This window comes from Petromyzon marinus, chromosome 10 (genome assembly GCF_048934315.1).
Source record: "Petromyzon marinus isolate PM22_M1 ecotype Great Lakes invasive population chromosome 10, UKy_Petmar_22M1.pri1.0, whole genome shotgun sequence".
Taxonomy (NCBI): Eukaryota; Metazoa; Chordata; class Hyperoartia; order Petromyzontiformes; family Petromyzontidae; genus Petromyzon; species Petromyzon marinus.
Window position 1 is genome coordinate 16,068,918 of NC_133676.1, and position 19,671 is coordinate 16,088,588.

The window sequence follows — 19,671 nt, forward strand, 5'->3', positions numbered from 1 at the left end:
AGCATTTGACGATGCTTAACGATGTTTCTTTTGGCTGGCCGTCGAACAAAGGCAGTCACCGCATTGTGCGCCTTCGGATGCGCTTCTGCGGCCGTCTGGAATGCTGTTCTGATATTAGGAAGCCACTGGAGCTCTGCACTTTTAATTGTAGATTGAAATGTGATTTATTAGGAAAAGCTTTTTGTGTTTAGTTTATTGTCCTTCCCCGCACCTCCGATTAGCATGGTTGGCTACGTACGGTGCAAAAGAAGTTCAACATGTGTATCGGATTTCAGATTTGTAATATATATCAGCAAGAAGGGCCCAGTGTCCCGTAAGGCTCTTTTTCATGGGTGTCCTGCGATGGTACAGATGTTATACAGTCCCGATCTTATTTAAAGTCACATTTTCATAGGTCACGATACAAATCGTAAGTATCCATACGTGCTTTACATGTTATGTAAATGGCGAGCCGTTCTTAAAAAAACATGACTACAATCTTTCATGAAAAATAAAAGTCACGTAACAAAGCAAAGGCAGTAACCGAAAACTTAAAGTATGATCCACGTAGACTTGAGCTTACACTTATTTGCCAATGTATTTACTACCACTACATCTACGAAGGAACTGGAGCTCCAGGAGTCAACGGAGGTATCTCCTGGTTGGCAACGATTCACCTCCCAAGTGTAATCCAGCAGCATTCCAAAATGAGGGAGCAGTCACCAAGAAGACCGTTTTTCAGCAGACTGCATCAGACCGAGTGATTATTGAAAGGTCGTTGGAGGAGCTTTGAAGGCTTTGTGTATTTTCTTTTGGGGTCAGCATCAGTGTTAACTGTAGCTTCGGTGTGGCAGATGTCGCAGATAAATGGTAAGCTGCAGCAGTAATATTGTTCACGCCATCAGCGGCTTCATGAGCATCATCGTCGTCAGAATCAAAATCATCACCTCCGTCATCAATCGAAGCGGTATCATTAGCAGCAGCAGTACCATCATTGTCATCGTCAATGCGGACAGCAGCATCAGGATTGTTTTAAACTTTTTCACACGGCGTAATTCCTGCATAAATGGTAAAGTGTTCCACTCAACCTAGGGGAGATATTTACAAAGCCAAGTTATAAAATGTAGACAGCAACAGGTCATTATGGACACTCTCAAATATACCACCACAACTTGCCACCTCTCCTTTTGCTCATGCTGCAACTGTTGAACAGTCGACACCTGGAACGTCCAAGGTCTACTCTTACAAGATCGACCATCTGGCTTCGTCTTGTGTGGCTTCTGCCTGCCAGTCCAATGCCTGTCCCAATTACTTTCTTCCCTCAATTCGGAACCAGTGGCTCACCCATCACAATCTCATTTCCCTGATTAACATTTCGATGACTTTCTGTTTTTTATGACATTCTATTGCCAACTTCCTAGTTGTTTATTCATCCGGTAATTATCGATGGAAACACAAATTAACGCTCACGATTCATGCAACACGTGATGTGTGTGCGAGAATCCATTATGGCAAATGGTTCCTGTAAAACCTGGTAGCATGTAGAATTATTAACCAAAATTATATTCTTTAGATATAACCGTACTTATATATTGACCAAAATATATTGTTATTCCAAACTTAATATATGGGATACTACTAGCCCCGTTAATTGACAGTTTGGTATTCTGTAATTCTCACATTATCTGGCAGGGGTGACGCTGTGCTTTGGGTGCTCAACTTTTGATCCTGGTGCTGGCTTCTTAACTCGGCCCACCGTTCCCCTGCGAGTGATGAAACGAGGGTCGCACCTTGCGAGAGGTCTACACTTAGGGGTGTCCCTTCGGAGTGACCGCCGGCGCCCACAACCAGCGGCGTGGAATTTCCACCGCCGGCTGGCGATTAGCGCTGGCCACGGTTGCTGAGCACGCAGACGCTTCTCCGATGCGAATATGACGTGAAGCCGGGGCCATCGGCCTGACCTGAGTAAAATCGACGCGAGCTTCAACGCGCATAAAACGCGCAAGGCTCACCGGCTGCAAACTATGAACTAAACATTTTGTTTTTATTTCACCAGGGAAGGCCCACTGAGCTATAAGCCTCTTTTTCAGAAGTGACCTGGCCACAAATTATAGCTCAACGAAGTGGCTTGTGTGGAAATGTATAGCAGCCATGGTTCTAAATGTGGAGGGAAAAACTGGAGGACCCGGAGAAAACATTCACGCGACCACGGGGAAAGAGAGAGAGAGAGAGACACGCAAACTCCAAATATACAGCAGGCGTCAGAGTTGGAATCGATCCAACGACCTCCTGCATACCAGGAGAGGTAGTTAACATCTCGCCACCGTCACTTATACCGACAGCGAGCAGCCCTTTGGTGAACAGGAGGAAGTGGACACCTTGTGAATGGTCGTGGATCTATTGTGTGACATTGCAACGTGCTGTTGCACACGTGTACAACTATGCAATACAGCACTAACAATGTGAACTTAGTCATACATTTTTTTTGTAATTTCCAGAAAGAGGGACACAGCGTTCCCTGATTATTATTTTTTACTTAACATTTTTACTTTGTATACACACGGGTAACATACACTACAGCACAATGACAACACGACAATACCTTGGTTGTGTGTGTGAACATAGTAGTTGACGTGTAAATAGTTGTTAGATAAGGGGGGGGGGGGTCTGCCTGTAGTCGTAATTGGTTGTGACACCCTGCAGCACATTGTGTCATCTCCAAGCAAAGCCCCCCGGTGTCTACCGGACACCATAGCCACCACCGTTATTTGTAAACACCCCCCCCCCCCCCCACTGTGAGTCCACACGCCACCGGTTTGTATCAATGTGCCAGGATTGCCCCTGCTTCCGTGACTGCGGAGAGGGTGGGGTGATGTGGGTCTAACGATGCAGGGTACGCCGGTCCAAGGTTCATAGCAGTCATGAGTGTCGCCCCGTCTCCACCCTCCATCGTGACGCCGCTGTTTGCGTCGTCGGCGTTACGAAGGGGCGCTGGACACAGCCCGTTACTCTTGGGTTATTATTGTGAGATGGTGCGAGGCGCGACGATTTCGGGGTGTGTGTCTGAATTGGCAAGATGGTAACTGTTTTGTCGTGGTGGTAATGTTAGCGTGCGGCATGCGAAGCCCTCACAGATGTGGGTAACCACCAGGGCAATATGGCAACCTCAGACTTTATTCACATCTTTCAATGCAGGCAAGTTCAGTTGCTTCACACTGTCATCCTTACCACATTGTCTGGTGGTTCGTTTGGTACATTTTATTACCAGTTGGGGAAACCCTAATTCCTCCCATTTAGTACACTGTAGGCCGTTTGTTACCATATAATAGGCTGCATACCTCACACAGCCTTGCTTTAGTCTGCGGTTTCTCAATGAGCTGCCTTCCATTTCGAAGTGTGAACAGTTTTTTTTTCATTCAGCAAACTGAAGCACGCTCTTTGTTGAACTCGTGTTAATGTTTGCCTAGTTTAACTGGACATGTTGCTTTCTTGCCGCGTAAGAATTGTCAACACAACTTCGCAAATGTCGTGCATGCTATTCAATGTCACTGTTAGACTGTGCTAGAACGCATGCTACCGCTGCGACTTGCCGATCGATTAACTGGCGTCCTCGGTTACACTGCCACTGAAATGGTAACATGTTTAAATACTCATACCAGCACATTCACAAATATTTCCTCGAAAAATTGTGTTTGGTTTCCCAAAGCTTTCCTGAGACTCTTGAGTGCAGAGTGTGTGTCGACCTATAACAATGGAAACGGAATTTCTCTCTTCATTTTCGTCCCCAATTATTTTGATATTCCTTGCTTCATTGCACAGTGGTAGCAGTTGATTGTGCCACAGCATGGCCCCCTCCGATTAATGAGGCGGGCAGCATTCGCGCTTGCATCAACTGCCAATTGGGCTGCCGCTTACACTACTGTGTCTGCAAGTTTGTTCGTGCACATGGGCATGTGGTGTATAAAGTAATAATGAATGGCACTGTCTTAACCCTTTCCCGTTACGAGACGTCTGCAAGTTGCGGGGTGGGTGTCCCATTCACCGCTAAATCTCGGAACGCGCAAACGGCTCAGCGTTAAATTATTTGTAGGCGTAGCGCCGCTGTTTTTAAAGACGCTGTACTCACCGCAGAGAACTGTAGCGACACGACCGCACTCTACGATAGCTGGTGCCAAACCGTGCCGCACGCCCTCCCGAATGGCCTTGTGGAAGCCTCGGTACGTCTTCCGACCTGATTTATGATGTACGTGTACGTCATTGGGATGAGAAAGCATTCATTTGGCATCTTTACATGGCTGGATCGCCTGGTGGTAAGTGTGCTTATAACTTACCCATTGAGAATGGAATTGACGGTTTGATTTCGACTAGTGTGAGTAGCCTGGTGAAGTTTGCAGAAGACTACCTGAATATCCTGTGTGGTTATAAGTGGATTAATGAAGACCCTGTGATGTAACATGCAAGAGTAGAACACTGTGTGGCAGCTGTAAATATGCAGTTATTTAAATAATGAGCGGGCTTTGAGCTGGTCATGTTAAGATATCAATTCGCACCTCCGATTAGCACGGCTGGCTACGAATGGTGCGAAAGAAGTTCAACATACATACGATACAGATTTAATTAATTCGTTACAGTTAAGGGAAACGTGGCTATTCAGGAATATAACATGTAATTCCTACTCTGCTTTTACTGTTAGTGACAGGGCCTACTACAATACCGTTTAGTGAGCACAGAATGTGTTTATTCACTCGCTCATCGCAGGAGCGTGAGCTAGTGGCGATGACATGGGAAGGATTTCAAGCTGCACCCTGGCGAAATTACAGTCGGGACGACCTGGACCACGGAGTAAACCACTGTAGTCTGTGCTCCTTCATCGAAGGAGGAATAGCAAAACGACACTGACTCTCTGTTGAAGCCTTCACGAGGCTAAGCAGACCTTCACGTTGACATTTCGCTCCCGAAATTGTTGCCATATGCAAGACCAAAGTCGGAGAAGACGTTGAACCTGAAAAGACAAAATCTTACCGTTCATGCTGTCGACGTTACAAGAGACGGAATGTGTGGTGTATTGGTGCGATAGGTAGAATCTTTTTCCAAGACATGTCTGATATGCTTTTTTGTGTTTGTGATATAATTTCCATGACATAACAGCATTCTTGTCTTTGAGTTACTCAGAGAAAAATCAGCCACTAAAATCTCGTTTTTGCAGAAAATTACCTGAAGATGTTGGAATCTACATTGCTTATATTTATAGAGCTAAGGTGCTCTTTAAATATAAAATAAGATAAGTTGAAATGTTCACAAAACACCAGTTGGCGAGGTGCGCTTACAATGCTGGCAAGTATTTACGTCATTAAGTATGGCGATTAAACCAGAATCGGCTTAGCGTAACATCTCGTCTCGAATCCTGCCTGTCGTGATTTGCTTGACGGCGTTGTTTTGAAGGCAAATGCAGCACGTGAACGCACATTTTTGTAGCTGTTATCGTGTACACTCAAGCTCTGTTAATGAGAATACAAATGTTCGTAGTGTCAAAACATGAGTTATCGGAGCATTGCCAAAATTGCTTCCTCGTGGTGCGATTGGGATACACTTGTCACCCGGGTGTCACAAAAAAAATCAATTCGCCAGTGGAAGCCTCCCCACGCAATGTCGGTCATGAGGTTTTTAACAAAAAAAAAAAACCCGTCCTGTTCTTCGCCACACTGGTCAGTATGGGTTGGTGAAGGGAGGGGAGGGTAGGACCGGTTCTCATATCATCTGCCCCTGATTTCAGCCGTTGCCAGGAATCAAAATGAGATAACCGAGTCCATCACACAACGTGCAAACACACTGTTCTGTTCCACCGCTCCGCCGTATTAAATTAGTCTGGCTTTGTTAGTATTCGGTGCACATACGAGGGACTGCCGCTTGGATATTCTTGGCGCCATTCCCCCTCCTGATTAATTTACACGTATTATCATCAATTCGACTTCATTGTAATCACGTTTAATTACACCGCATCACAGAGCTGCACAGTGAGGCATCCACGCAGGCCGAACGTGAGTCCACAGCCACGCTGGCAGCCCCTCGCCCACACGTCCAGCGTGAGGATCCCGTTACCCTGGCTTTAGGCTCGTACCATCGAAATGCACGACGCCAATGCACTTGACCGTAAGGTTGTTGTTGTCGACGCACTGCATTGGCGTCAAATCTTGGAATGTTGATAAGGTTCACACTGGGCCTTGTGTTTACCAGACCTTGTTACGTTACCTGCCTTGTTAAACATTCCCTGAAACACCGTCACCCGACAGTCTACAGTGCACCATGACCCTCAGGCTCTGAGGTCATCCGTGTGGCCTTCCAGGACGTACACTCCAGTCACGCTGTGAAAAACGTCCTTCATCTAAGGCCTCTTCACATCCATATACTCCAAAGAGCATTCACGCAGTGTAATCGCTCAACCCTCGGCCTATTATGCACATTTACTACCTTATCATTCACATTTACTCCCTTTGTGAATGTTTTAATATTGTATACATTTTGCACGTTTGTTAATATTCGTGCTTGTGATTGCTGAGCAAGACGACGACCCGGCAAGCGTGTCCCTCGCTCGGTGTGCACGCACGGAGCGGGGTTCAAAATCCTGCGATGGCGACATTGGCTTCAAGGTTTGCTGAACGAGTGCATGAAGACGCCGCGCTCGCTACACGCAAAGTGCTTGCCCCAAGTGAACCACGACACCTCGCTGATCTCGTCAGAGGGAGCATGAACCATCGCGCGAACTCCAGTCATCCTCGCAGCGGCGGCGGCGTTTGGCTGGCGATCGAACAAAGATGGCGATGGCCGCATCGCGCGCTTTCCGGATGCGCTTCTGCGGCCGTCTGGAACGCTCTTCCTTCCGATATGAGGAAGCCACTGGAGCTATGCACTTGGAAATCTAGATTGAAAACGTATTTAATTAAAACTGCTGTGTGTTTAGTTCGTTGTCCTTCCCCCGTACCTCCGATTAGCGCGGTTGGTTACGTACGGTGCGAAAGATGTTCGACATACACACACATCAGCAGCTGTGAGCCACTCTCTCTCTGACGTGTATCATTATTATTTATTCTCATTTTATTCACGGCAGAAGATGTTTAACTGCCGCAATGTTGTCCGCGAATCTTTGGTTGGGTAACACAAATTACATTAAATAGCACCGAGTTTGTTTTATGTGTCTTTAAATGCACAGTAGGTATTATTGTCAGCTTTCGATTTGTATTGATTCTCTCTGACAAAAAAAGTATATTTTTCGATTTGAAATTTAAATAAGTTCGATCATTTGATTATCACCCTCTTGTCACGTGCCATGACAGCCTAACCAGGTGCTTCCTGAGAGCATTCATACGGCCAGGGAGCACTGTAATTAGAACGTGCCAATCGGCGAGATTTGAAATCGCGGTCGGGAATCAGATTAGCCCATCGTTACTCTCGGATTGATGGAATGAGTAACACTTTGATCTCCGTCAACAGGGGCTGTTCTGTGTATCCCGTTGCTCGTGTCTTGGGAATGTGTCATTTTCCACCACTTGCCCAGGGCTGCCATAGGAGATGAGTGATGAGTTGTTGCTTGTTTTGAACTGGGAGGCACTTTGACCCGACCAGCGTTTGACCTGATAGTCTTCAGGGCTAAGCTGAACTGTTCTGTCTTTGTGTGTGTGTGTGTGCCTGTACATAGGTGGGGAGCGCTAGTGTAGCGGTTAGCACGCTGTGCTACGAACCTGGAAACACGAGTTCGATTCCCACTCACAGTCAACACCTGTGACGATTATCTGTAGCGGTCCTGGGCCTCCCCCAGGTCGACTCAGCCTCAAATGAGTACCTGGTACGGTGTGTAAACATCGCCACTGGGGAGACAAAGGCGGCCGGGTGTGGTGTTGGACACCCACCCCCTCGTGTGCCGTTCCGGCCTTCGTAGGTGCTCGCTTAGAGCACTTGCCCCAACAGTCTCTGAAGGCTATACGGGGGGCTTTTTGTCTTTTTTTTGTACATAGGTGAACGCAACGTTTTCACGTTGGGTGATGATTTTGAAACATCAGGCTGTCTGAAGGATGCCTCAAGGTTACTCTTTCCATTGATTGGCTCAGTTCCTCTGTCACCCTTCGCTCAAGAGCAGATTGTCCTTCGTGGCTGGGCTCGTGGCTACAAACTGCCCCTTGTCAATGCAATCAGCCCAGGATTAATCCTATACACAGGACTTGCATACATTACAAAAATCGATTGTTTTCCGCAAGGGACTGGGTATCTGCATAAGGGACATGTGTCACCGTGGCTAGCACAGACTGCATGCAATGTTGCTTGATAGTGTAAGGCCTGTAATAGGGGTTAAGGGTTAGAGATTTGGTGTTGGGGTTGTATTAGCGCTTAGGAGTTATGGATTAGGAATAGGGATTAGGGTCAGGTTCTAAGAATTCGGTGAAGGGTTGGGGATTGAGGATAGGTTACGGTTGTAATCGTGGTATGTTCGAAAATATTTCGTCGTGTTTTCAAATCGCTGTCAATTTCACGTGATGACTAAAAATGCGATTCCAAGCTTATTTAAAAGTCCACACACTATAGTTATGCGACCATGTGTTCGAATCCCAAGCTTCCAAGACCAAGGCAGTTTTTAGGTGTGGCAGTATTTAAAACCACACCCCAGTCCCCCATGACAGCACACACGTCAAGCACCTGGTGAATTTTATTGATCGCTTCAGTGAAGACGCAGCTCCTGGCTGTCCCGAATGAGTTTGGTGCTTTGATAATGAGGACCACAATCAGGCGCTAAGTCACCCTGCGGTGGTGACTTCACTGCTTTTAGAGTCGTGTTGAAATGTACTGGAGTGATGTTACAGTGATGTCACAGGAGTGCGATAATCATCCGCTTTCCTCTTGTAAATTAGTTTATGTTTATCATTAACCTATCTTTGAAAGTCGACCGTCATGTATTCACGTTCACTTATATTTTAACCGTGCCGAACTATGAACAAAGACTCAACACGCTCGTCAACAACACCGCCAATAAAGAGGTGTGACGTGTTGGTCAATGACCCTTCTCAGCCATCCATTTGTCTATGAACCTCCACTACTTATCGTCTGTTCGAGGTCCTGGCTGACGTGCGCGCTATGCTGCTGCTGCTGCTGTTTTCTTCTCCTTCAGTGCTGTGTGCCGAGAGGGTGGGGCAGATGACCAAGACCTACAGCGATATCGACGCAGTGACGCGCTTGCTGGAGGAGGTAGGCACGTCCGCACCAAACACCGCCTCGCTTCAACGGCCATCCTCTCTGCGGATTGCGTAAAACTCTCCTATCAGGTCCTACACGGCCACACCTTAAATGTCCCATCATCCTTCTGGGTTTCATAAAATGTTTACCGTCTTGTGGAAAGTCAACAGCGGCGATCGTACAAAGAGGACTGGTCCCCGTAGTGGAAATGTGGAAATAGCCACCACTTACTCACGCATTCGCCTTTGGATATGTCTGCTACGGTGCTTCTGCATGGTTACATTTTTGGTGTGGTTATGATTTTTTTTATAAATTAAAAAGCAATACTCTTTGGTTCTTTCGGTAAAGTCGCGGCTATCACGATTTTCACCTGAAGACGGGCGCTTGTGTTGCGTTCGAAACGTCGTGATTTATTTTGTTTTATTTATACCTACGTGACTTTACCGAAAGAACCAAAGAGTATGGATTCCTGCAGTCACGAAAGCTTCGAGTCAAGATTAAATAGCAATGCGCCGGTACTGTGATGGTGGCTGCTAAGGTGTGATATATACGTGGTGAAGTATGGTCAAATAACACCTTCAACCCCAAGGAGGTAAAGAAGTCTTCATCCAGCAATGTATTGACAAAGGGCTGTACGATTCAGTACAAAGTAGTGGTAAACATTTAGTTTCATTAGTTTTTTTCAGTCAAAACTGATTTTTGTGTTTTTAATTTGCTCTTCCTTCCCCTGCACCTCCAATTAGCACTGTTGGCTAAGTTATAATGCAACAAAGAAGTCCAATATACATAACACACAATATGCACAGCATTCAATTTGCCACTGCATTGACGTTTCAACTATTGGTTGTAAATCAAGAGGCGTCAAAGTCCCTCTGCCAAACAAGCAATGCGACAGTGCTCATTTCTTTAGAACCATAACCTCTCCTGGAAATTCCACAGTCCCCTGGCAAGGCTCAGTCTCTCCATGGGACAACCGCGATAGGACAGCATCCCACATTGATTCTCGCTTTATTGACCTTCATTGAATGACGAACTAAGTTTACCACTGACCAGAGTTTGAACTTGCGACGTTGCGATTGTGAGTCAAGCACTCTGACTGCAGCATCGTCCTGCTGGATGTGCGTATGCCGTAATGTACGCGTTACCCTGTGATGTCATTCATAAGAGTAGGCTGCTGTGTGGGTGTACAAATATTGCTGATATCTGAGTTGGCGCTCTAAATGTATGACTTTAGGGCGCTGTGATATTTCCTCCAATCATGACCCTCTTATCCACTCATGCTAATACTTGCACCACCAATCAATCTCTAGAAACTCCCGTTATACACAGATATATTCTGTCTCGAAGTGGTCCCTTGAAGTCCTAAATGCAGACTATTATTCCTGGGGGTTGTTTGTAGATAATGGCAGTGGAGCGAGTAATGTATTATATTGTTCTTGCTATCCGTAGTTTGGAAGTGGTCTCCTGGAAGCATTATAGTCACGCAATTCTTGACTTGTGGATAAGAGGAGTCACCCAGTGATGGATAATAACCTGGAGGATTTGTGGTCCGGCAGTAGCTTTCCACAATGCAAAGTGCACCGTTTAGGAAGCAAATCTGTCACGAGTTGAATATTTGGCATGTTCCATGAGATGGCTAGTGATGATAACCGTATATTTTTATGAATACAAATTGCCTTGTTTACCCACATATTAAAGATGTGACACCTTGACTCTATTCCTGAGTTTGAGTGTTCGTCACAGCGGTTACGAAATGCCTGAGTCTGTTTTTGGTTAAACACTCTGTTTGTTTCTATAAACAGTTTTGCTTCAGCGCATTGGAAAATTAAATTCCCTCTCAAATGTATACGGCTCGTGATATTATTGTGCTGGTAATATCCACCCAAGTGGCACTGGTTGGAGCGTCGCACTGAAAATATAAAGGTCACGACTTGAGACCCAAGTCACGGTAGACTTGGCCCTTCATCCTTTTGTGGTCGTTATTATTAGTACCACTCTGTGGGAACTCTCTTGAGGGTGTCCATTGACCATGCTGGCCCCTGCCATAAGAATGTGGAATTGATATCACTGACTCTGGGAGGTAAAATATTACTTGCTTGTTTGAGCAAGTAAATAATTCGTTTGCTTTCGTGACTGCAGGGATTCATATTCTTGGTTCTTTCGATAAAGTCACGTAGAAGGGAAACAATAAAATAATAAAAATATCAAACAATTTTATTGTTTTATAAAACAATTTTATCGTTTTATATTTTTACAATTTTATTGTTTTATATTTTTATTTTTTTATTGTTTTATATTTTTATTTTTTTATTGTTTCCCTTCTACGGTAACTTTACCGAAAGAACCAAGAATATAATTAGTTTTTCATTTATTTTATATGTAAGTGTGGGTTTGCGTGTGCGCGCATACGTATACGAGTTCGCACATTTATGTCGTTTCGCAATATTTGTACAGCGTCTTGAGGCGCATTGACAATGAGATGCATTATACATCCAAATGGATGTTGTTATACATGTGCATGTGCGTGTTTGCACGTATGTCTGTATTTGTGAGAGTGGGTGGTGTTGTGACATTGATAGAAGAGCGGTTAGCGCACTGTGCTACAAACCAGGTGACCTGAGTCCGACTCCTGTTTACGGCCAACACCAGTGACGTTTATCTAAACTTATCCTGGGCCTCCCCTAGGTCGACTTAGCCTCAAATTAGTACCCGGTGTGGTGTATGAACATCGCCACTGTGGAGACCAAGGCAGCTGGGCGCAGTGCTGACCACCCAACCCCTCATGTACCGTGCCATCATTCATAGGTGCTCGCTAACAGCACTTGCCCCAAATGTGTGTTCATTCTCTACAGCGGATTTTTGTGTATGTTTTCTGCTGTTGTGGCACAGTAGTTGCACAATGCGCTACAGTCCTAGTGACATGCGCTCACGTGTAGCGGCAATTTCTGGCTGTTGCCTGATGAAGCTAGATGTAATTACTGGCGAAACGTCGTACTCAGGTTGTAAATGTTGTGGCTTGGCTCTACAAAACACACAACCGGCGTGCTGTACTATTGACGAATTGTCACGTTCTGTTTACGTGACAAACCTTACTAGTTGGCTGTGTCGGGTGGTGGGAGGGTTTAGCGACACATTTATATATTTACGCGATCTAACCCCAAAAAAAAACCTCTATTATGAGAGGTATTGATCCTTTGCACGACAAAAATGTTGTCCCATTAGGATCCCTTTGCCTCGGTGAGTGTCAGCCAATACTACCAAATGAAACGTTGCCCCTAAGTTATCCTTAATGCGTCGGCTTTCTGCAGATATTCCAGGTTTTTCCTGTATGGAAAATTGATAAGTAATTGGCTAAAAATATTGTTTTATCATTTGTTTTCGCAGCTGCTTGGGAAATTGCAAAACAGATCTTTAATGTTCCTGTAACTTGGTTTTCACAGGGTGCTTTATATGCCAATACTGTAACGCATCTCATTGCATCTCGCTGCTATTTCCCAAAATGACGATAGTTGATACTTCAATGGACATTTATATGATAAGATGAAGAACATTGATCATGCAGTCATGTGCTGCATAATGAAAATAATTGGAATATTCTGTTGAAGTGCAGAATTATTTTTATCATCCGTCTCAAAGTCACCCCAGAGGGTGTCTGTGTGTCTGTGGTTTTTTGTGTGCATGTCAATGGGTGTGTTTGTGTGTGAACGCATGCTACCGTACGCATACGTTTGTCATGTGCGTACATTGGAATACATTTGTGTTTGTGGATTGATGTATGTGTGCGTATTTGTGTGTATGTACGTGTTAATTTGTTTGAGTGTGTGTGTATGTACGTGTTAATTTGTGTGAGTGTGTGTGTCTATGTACGTGTTAATTTGTGTGTGTGTGTGTACGTGTTAATTTGTGTGTGTACGTGTTAATTTGTGTGAGTGTATGTACGTGTTAATTTGTGTGTGTATGTACGTGTTAATTTGTGTGTGTGTACGTGTTAATTTGTGTGTGTGTACGTGTTAATTTGTGTGAGTGTATGTACGTGTTAATTTGTGTGAGTGTATGTACGTGTTAATTTGTGTGAGTGTATGTGTGTACGTGTTAATTTGTGTACGTACGTGTTAATTTGTGTTAATTTGTGTGAGTGATGCATTGGATAGAGACCAGACTTCGAACCCAGTTATATTGCTTAACTCCCCAGCCTTGGATATCATCAGTACCGAGTGTTATCTGAACCTGCCCTGGGTCTCCCCTCATTTGACTTAACCTTGAAGCAGTACCTGCTGTGTTGTGTAAAAGTCAGTACGGCACTTCGGAAACAAAGGGGGTGGGTCGTGGTCTTGGCTACACGGCTCCCTCTTCGTTAATTCCATGCCTTAGCACGGCGTTCTTCATCACAAGGCCCATGGGCCATTGGTGGCCCCCGGTGCCCCCCCCCCCCCCCGGCAATATACAAATGGTGAGAACTAAACCCTTTGCACTGATGATGTCTCATCGGCTAAAGTGGACCCCCCCCCCCTCTGAAAATTATTGAAGAACACCGCCTTAATAGATGCTCTCTAACAGCACTGTGGTTAATAGACTATCAGGCTGTATTGGGGATCTGGATTGCGTGTTTGTATTTTTGCGTGTGCTAATGTGTTTGAATACACACCGGCCTTAGGAAGACACAAGCAGATGGCGTGGTACTGACCCTACCACATGCTCATGGAATTGATTGGTAATTTCCCAACATACTTATTTAACCAAACCAGCAAGGGCATCTTGTGTTCGTGTGTGAGCACACATTATGGGCACGCGTGATGTGTGCGTGTGGCTGAGTGGCAGTGAAGCGGTTAGGGCGCTACGTTTTGAACCTGGCGACTCGAGTTTGATTTGCCCCACACGGCCAACACCAGTGACGATTATCTGAACCGGTCCTGGGCCTCCCCTAGGTCGACTCAGCCTCAAGTGAGTACCTCGTGTGGTGTGTAAACATCGCCAGTGGGAAGACAAAGGCGGCCGGGCGTGGTGTTGGGCACCCACCCCCTCGGGTGCCGTGCCGGCCTTCACAGGTGCTCGCTAACAGCACTTGCCCCAACAGCCTTTTACAGGCTATATGGGGGATCTTTGTCTTTCGACATGCATGTGTAAACAGTCCGCATCATTAGGGCCGCTGACGTCATGGCAGAATGTGTGCTTCATGGCGATTGTGTTGAGTACATGAAACACGACACAGTCAGGCTTGACAGTCCATACAGCAGCAGCGTGCCACTGAGGGGTTGTTGTCCACTGTGTATGTGTTGTGTACACTGTATTAACACAGTGGACACATAACATGGTGCACGTGTGTTGTGTAAACTGGTGATTACCATGTCCTATTATGAGTGTTTTAAGAAAAAGTAAATTTGTTAGCGTCTGGTGTGGCAGTTGACCCAATGGGAACATTTCTTCAATTCTCCTACCTCTGTCCACTCTGTCCACCCATTGCTATGAATGGGCACTCCGCAGGCAATTCTAGATTTGAAGCTTTCGTGACTGCAAGGATCCATACTCTTTGGTTCTATTGGGTAAAGTCACGTAGGTCAAAAATAAAATAACAAAAATCACGACGTTTCGGCCACAAAACAAGCAGCCTTCATCAGTCTCGTCCCTTCACCTGATGAAGGCCGCTTGTGTTGTGGCCGAAACGTCGTGATTTTTGTTATTTTATTTTTTACCTACGTGACTTTACCCAATAGAACCAAAGAGTATACTCCGCAGGCACTTTAGTACATCGGTACGTCGAGTGTGGTGGGGTAAAGTGTGGGTACCCTCACCTCTTTTAAAAGACCGTCGAACGAGTATAGAAGAATGGGCCAAAAATTTCCTCTTTGAGGTCCTTCTGCCAGTAGTGGCATGAGGAGGACATTGCAGGGCCGCACCTTTACCTTCTAGTGATGCGGGGTGGGGTGGTGGTGGTGGTGGTGGCGCGCGACCATTGTTGTTGCCTTGCAGAAAGAGCGTGACCTGGAGCTGGCAGCACGCATCGGGCAGTCGCTCCTCAAGAAGATCAAAGTGCTCACGGTGCGCAATGAAATCCTGGAGGAGCAGATCGAGCACACCACGGAGGAGGTAAGGGGGTGGCCCCCTCCCTACCCCCCTACGACGAGGGACCTCGACAACGGCCGCCAACTCTCCACCAAGCGGCGGTGGCGGTCACCACGTTGGCTTTTGCCTAACTAGGTGCACTCTGAGGCTGCGTGAAGTGTGAATGGCTCGCCCACAGGAGGTCGCGTGACAGGACCAGGAATCTTTATTTCGACTGGAAGAGGAATCCGATGAGCTATGAGGCTCTTTTTCACAGATGTCCGGCGTGGGCGGTGTTGTGGGTTAACAGACAGCGGTGACCCTAAAGTGATCCACCTGCGCTCCCAAATGTGCCGAATCACGTTGTTTTAGTTGCTCAGCCACCTCCTGTTGTTGCTGGAGCCTGACTGCCTCCTCCTCCTCCACGGAGGGCTATCTTGAGATTGTCTGTACCCACTTTTGGCAAGTCCAATTAGTGTCATGTCCTCCAATACCACACATCTGCCCATCTGTTCTCTAGCCCATGCCAAGTATGCAGTGTATTTATATATTTTCTGCAGCTCAACTCTGTTGATTAAAATTAATACGTATATCTGATGAATGGTATTTTACAAACTAAACTTTAGATATCAAGATGGAGTAGTTCTGGCTCGTGTGAAGGCAATAGGTACTCATTTAAGTGACTCCATAAATACAGACGTCCCTTGCTTTATGCCGGTTCCATCGTTAAAACGAAGGTGGAACTTCCACCGCTGAATCACGATCAACAGTGACCACACCTGGCCTACTCCGGTTTGGACTTTGCCGTTTGACTTTGACTGCGTGGGTAATTGCGAGCGCGCGATTTAGCCAGAACCTTGCCTCCTCAGGTGGCGCAGCTGCGCCACGACTTGGCCTTGAAGGAAGAGCTCCTGCACATCTACACGAGCACGGCCGACGAGAATGACAACGACACGGGGGAGTCCACGCCGCCGCCGTAAGCACTCAACTATTCAACCATATTTGGTCTTTCTCAGAAGCGACCTGACCACAGTTGATACCTCAGCAAAGTGGCTTATCACTTAGAAATTTATAGCAGCCAAATACTCGAAGCGCATGTTTCTAAATGTGGAGGGGAAAACCGGAGGACCCAGAGAAAAATTCGCGCGACAACGGGAAGAGAGACGGGAATACTCCAAATATACAGGCGTCGGGATCGGAATCGAACCAACGACCTCCTGCGTTCCAGGCAAGGGAGTTAACATCTCGCCACCCCGACGGAACGCAAGTGCTGTGGCGTGGGAGCGCGTGCGTGGTGCATGCAAGACTCACAGCAGGAAGGAATCGGAATCTTTATACGGCAGATGTTCAGTAGGGACAGGTCAGAGAGCTATAACAACCAACAATATAAAAATACGATAGGAGTGCACATTATAGGAAAGGTAAGCAAATCACAACAAAAAAAACATAATCTGCTGGGAAACGTGATTCCAGAATGTTCTAGATTTAATTGAATGTGCAACCCCAAAACAAACCAAATGTGTTTTTTTGTTATTTCCTTATCAAATCAACATTGTCCCACAGTCGTTTGACAATCCACCTCGAATGAAACACCGTCTAATCGTCTCATGGACTAAATCTCTGGCACATCCCGATTGACTTCACGTGGCGGGCTTGCAGCATACACTGTGCGCGTGCCAAGTGCCCTCACATTGAGAGCTTCAGTGGTCATTCAGTAATTTCTTCTTGTTTGGTCGCTTGTGGCACACAACCAGGGGAACCCAGGAGAAGTCTGCAGGCTAGAAATAAAACCGGTCCGCTCTATCGGGGTTGTGTCTTTAAAAGGTGGTGTGTCTCACTGTTTGGCATTTATTTTTTATATATCCACTTGACAATGATGTTTGGTTGTGGAGTTAATTGTGTTTTAATCTGCTTCAGTTGTCATTGAGAGCTCATGTTGACGGTGTGGTGGTTGGTGCCTGGTCAGACACTTAGCAACGGCTAACCCGTCTCTAATTTTAGTTTTTTTTATGGATGCCATTGACCTACTCGATGGCAATCGAGTGGCAACCATAGATTGGTAACCAAAGAAAATACCTAAAGTCAGATGTGGGTACTATAGGTGTGCACCAGGGAGGTCACTTGTTGGCTGTGCAACAGCTCGGGGATCTGGCAGAAGGAAGCAAGCGACGGTCACGTGTGGTGGCAGCACTAGCATTACCAATGATGGCCTTTGACCTTGTCATCATGTACACAAACCTTGCTGAGAACTCTGATTTTTTTTTCATCGTGTAAACGGCCGCTGGTTAATTCTTCGTTAAATGCATTCTCAAGTAATGCCACCTTACGTCGTAAAGATAAGGGTTATAGCACAAAGCAAGTATTCTCATTGGCTCATGATGTGTGCACAAGTGTGTGGTTTTGTAGGTTTAAAAGCTGGGGGTAAAACCTTCTCGGACCTGGCCAACTTCCCTGTTGTGGTCGTGGCGTTTACTTGGGCGGCAAGGTAGCACAGCGGTCGCACTGGAGCCTCGCAACAATCACGGGCTGGGTTCGATTCCCGACCTGAATGCCTTTCTGTGTGGAGTATGTATATTCTCCCCGTGTTATGCAGGGGATTCCTTCCATTGTTATAAACAAACAAATACAATGTAACTGTATTGGCCAAACATCCCAATGCTACCAAATATATATTTGAAAACTACTCGATTAGGATTATCCATCGCAACATTGCCCCCCGACTGCAAAAGAAAAAATTGACACACTACCCTATTGAAAAATAATTTTGAGACTCGATGAGGCTTTCCTGGTTAAAAACGTGTTATAACAACAACAACAACAAAATAATAATAAGAACCTGTGTGGGGGTGGTGCAGGATGGAGAGCTCTGGCTGCTCGCTGTCCATCGGTCAGAATGTCCTGCACATGGACAGCTTCCACCGCAAGCTCAAGGAGCTGGAGGATGAGAACTTTTCACTGCTCTCAGAGGTGGGAGGGGGGGGGGGCCTTACAATCTCCTTCACTCGTCCTCTCTTCCGCTGGCAAGGAATCCTGGCTTCGTTCCATTGCGTGACACTCACAACGTGAGGACCCGGGGGTCCTACCATGCATATGCGACTTGCTGCTTTAATCGCAAACGTTCTCTGTGATGGAACAAGAAAAATGAGGAAACAAAATAGACAATTGGATGACCATGTGGTTTGCAAATTGTAAATGGGCTCTGGTGGAAAGAATGAAGGTAACAAAATGAATAGTCGGATAACTGTGTGGTTTGCAACGCTTGCCATTGAGTCACTTGAGCTCAGCTGCACAGTTTTGCAGAGGCCACCGTTCAAGCCAAGTTTATTTGTTTGACCATCTGGGAACTCAAGTGATGCGGCGAGTTGTCATGACACTGATGTGCCATCTTGCTCTCCCTTCTCATATTAACATTCTGCCACACTAATCCCCATTGCGGCCTTGAGCCGGTGGTTGAAATTCAACATTCTTATTGAGGGCCAGTCCCTCTAAATGGTACAGATTTGCTTCCTTAGTGCACTTCTACACTGAATATCAGTTTAGTAAAACCATTTTTACTGTAACTGAAGAAAGATAGAACTCAAAATGTTTGTATTCTCCATAAAATCATTCTTCCCACAATCTGGTACCTGATTTATTGACCACGAAAAGATGATGAGCTGGGTGGGCTCCCGACCGCAAGTGATCGTGCAGTTCTCCCCGATTGAGTCAAGTGCTCCGGCCAAGTACATGACCTTTCAACCTGCGGACCCGCGGGGCTCCTCTGAGTACTCCTCCCACACAAAGATAACACTTGATAAAAAAAATGAATTGCCCAAACATTCCAATTCAGTACGCTGTAGATAGTGAGCCCTGAGACCTGAGTGTGACTTTCTCCTATACAATACATGATGACACTTTTCGTTGTCGTTTAATAGGCCTCTCACTTGAAGAATGAGACTCTGGACTACGAGGAGAAAGAGCAGCAGCTGGTGACGGACTGTGTGCGGGAACTAAGTATGTTCCAGGAGGAAATGCGTGAGTGTGTCATCCTGCGTGCCCATCCCATGCTGGATTTTGTTTTTTCTTTTCCTCATTTACTCATTTGCTGAGGTTCGCTAAACCATCCGTATTCCCATAGTAGCACCCTGATTTTTCGATTTAAAGCTTTCGTGACTGCAAGGATTCATCTTCTTTGGTTCTTTCGGTAAAGTCACGTAGAATGAGAATAAAATAATAAATTGATAAAATAAAATAACATAATAAAATTCTCACGACGTTTCGGCCACAACACAAGCAGCCTTCATCAGGTGAAGGGACGAGACTGTCTGGATGAAGGCCGCTTGTGTTGTGGCCGAAACGTCGTGAGAATTTTATTGTGTTATTTTATTTTATCCATTTATTATTTTATTCTCATTCTACGTGACTTTACCGAAAGAACCAAAGAAGAGCACCCTG

At 45.8% G+C, this 19,671-nt stretch overlaps 1 protein-coding gene across 5 annotated transcripts in view; it reads left to right on the forward strand.

Annotated features, from left to right (window-relative positions):
* Positions 1 to 19,671, forward strand: part of LOC116940829 (trafficking kinesin-binding protein 1-like) — an 87,175-nt gene that overhangs the window by 41,401 nt on the left and 26,103 nt on the right. For 3 of the 5 annotated variants that reach the window (XM_032951060.2, XM_032951058.2, XM_032951056.2), the window contains 5 exons: positions 9,134 to 9,210; positions 15,166 to 15,282; positions 16,107 to 16,213; positions 18,093 to 18,204; positions 19,152 to 19,251. In XM_032951060.2, coding sequence (XP_032806951.1) covers positions 9,134 to 9,210; positions 15,166 to 15,282; positions 16,107 to 16,213; positions 18,093 to 18,204; positions 19,152 to 19,251 — 513 coding nt within the window. The remainder of the gene's footprint in view (positions 1 to 9,133; positions 9,211 to 15,165; positions 15,283 to 16,106; positions 16,214 to 18,092; positions 18,205 to 19,151; positions 19,252 to 19,671) is intronic. The other 2 variants (XM_076066203.1, XM_032951057.2) reach the window with 1 other exon arrangement.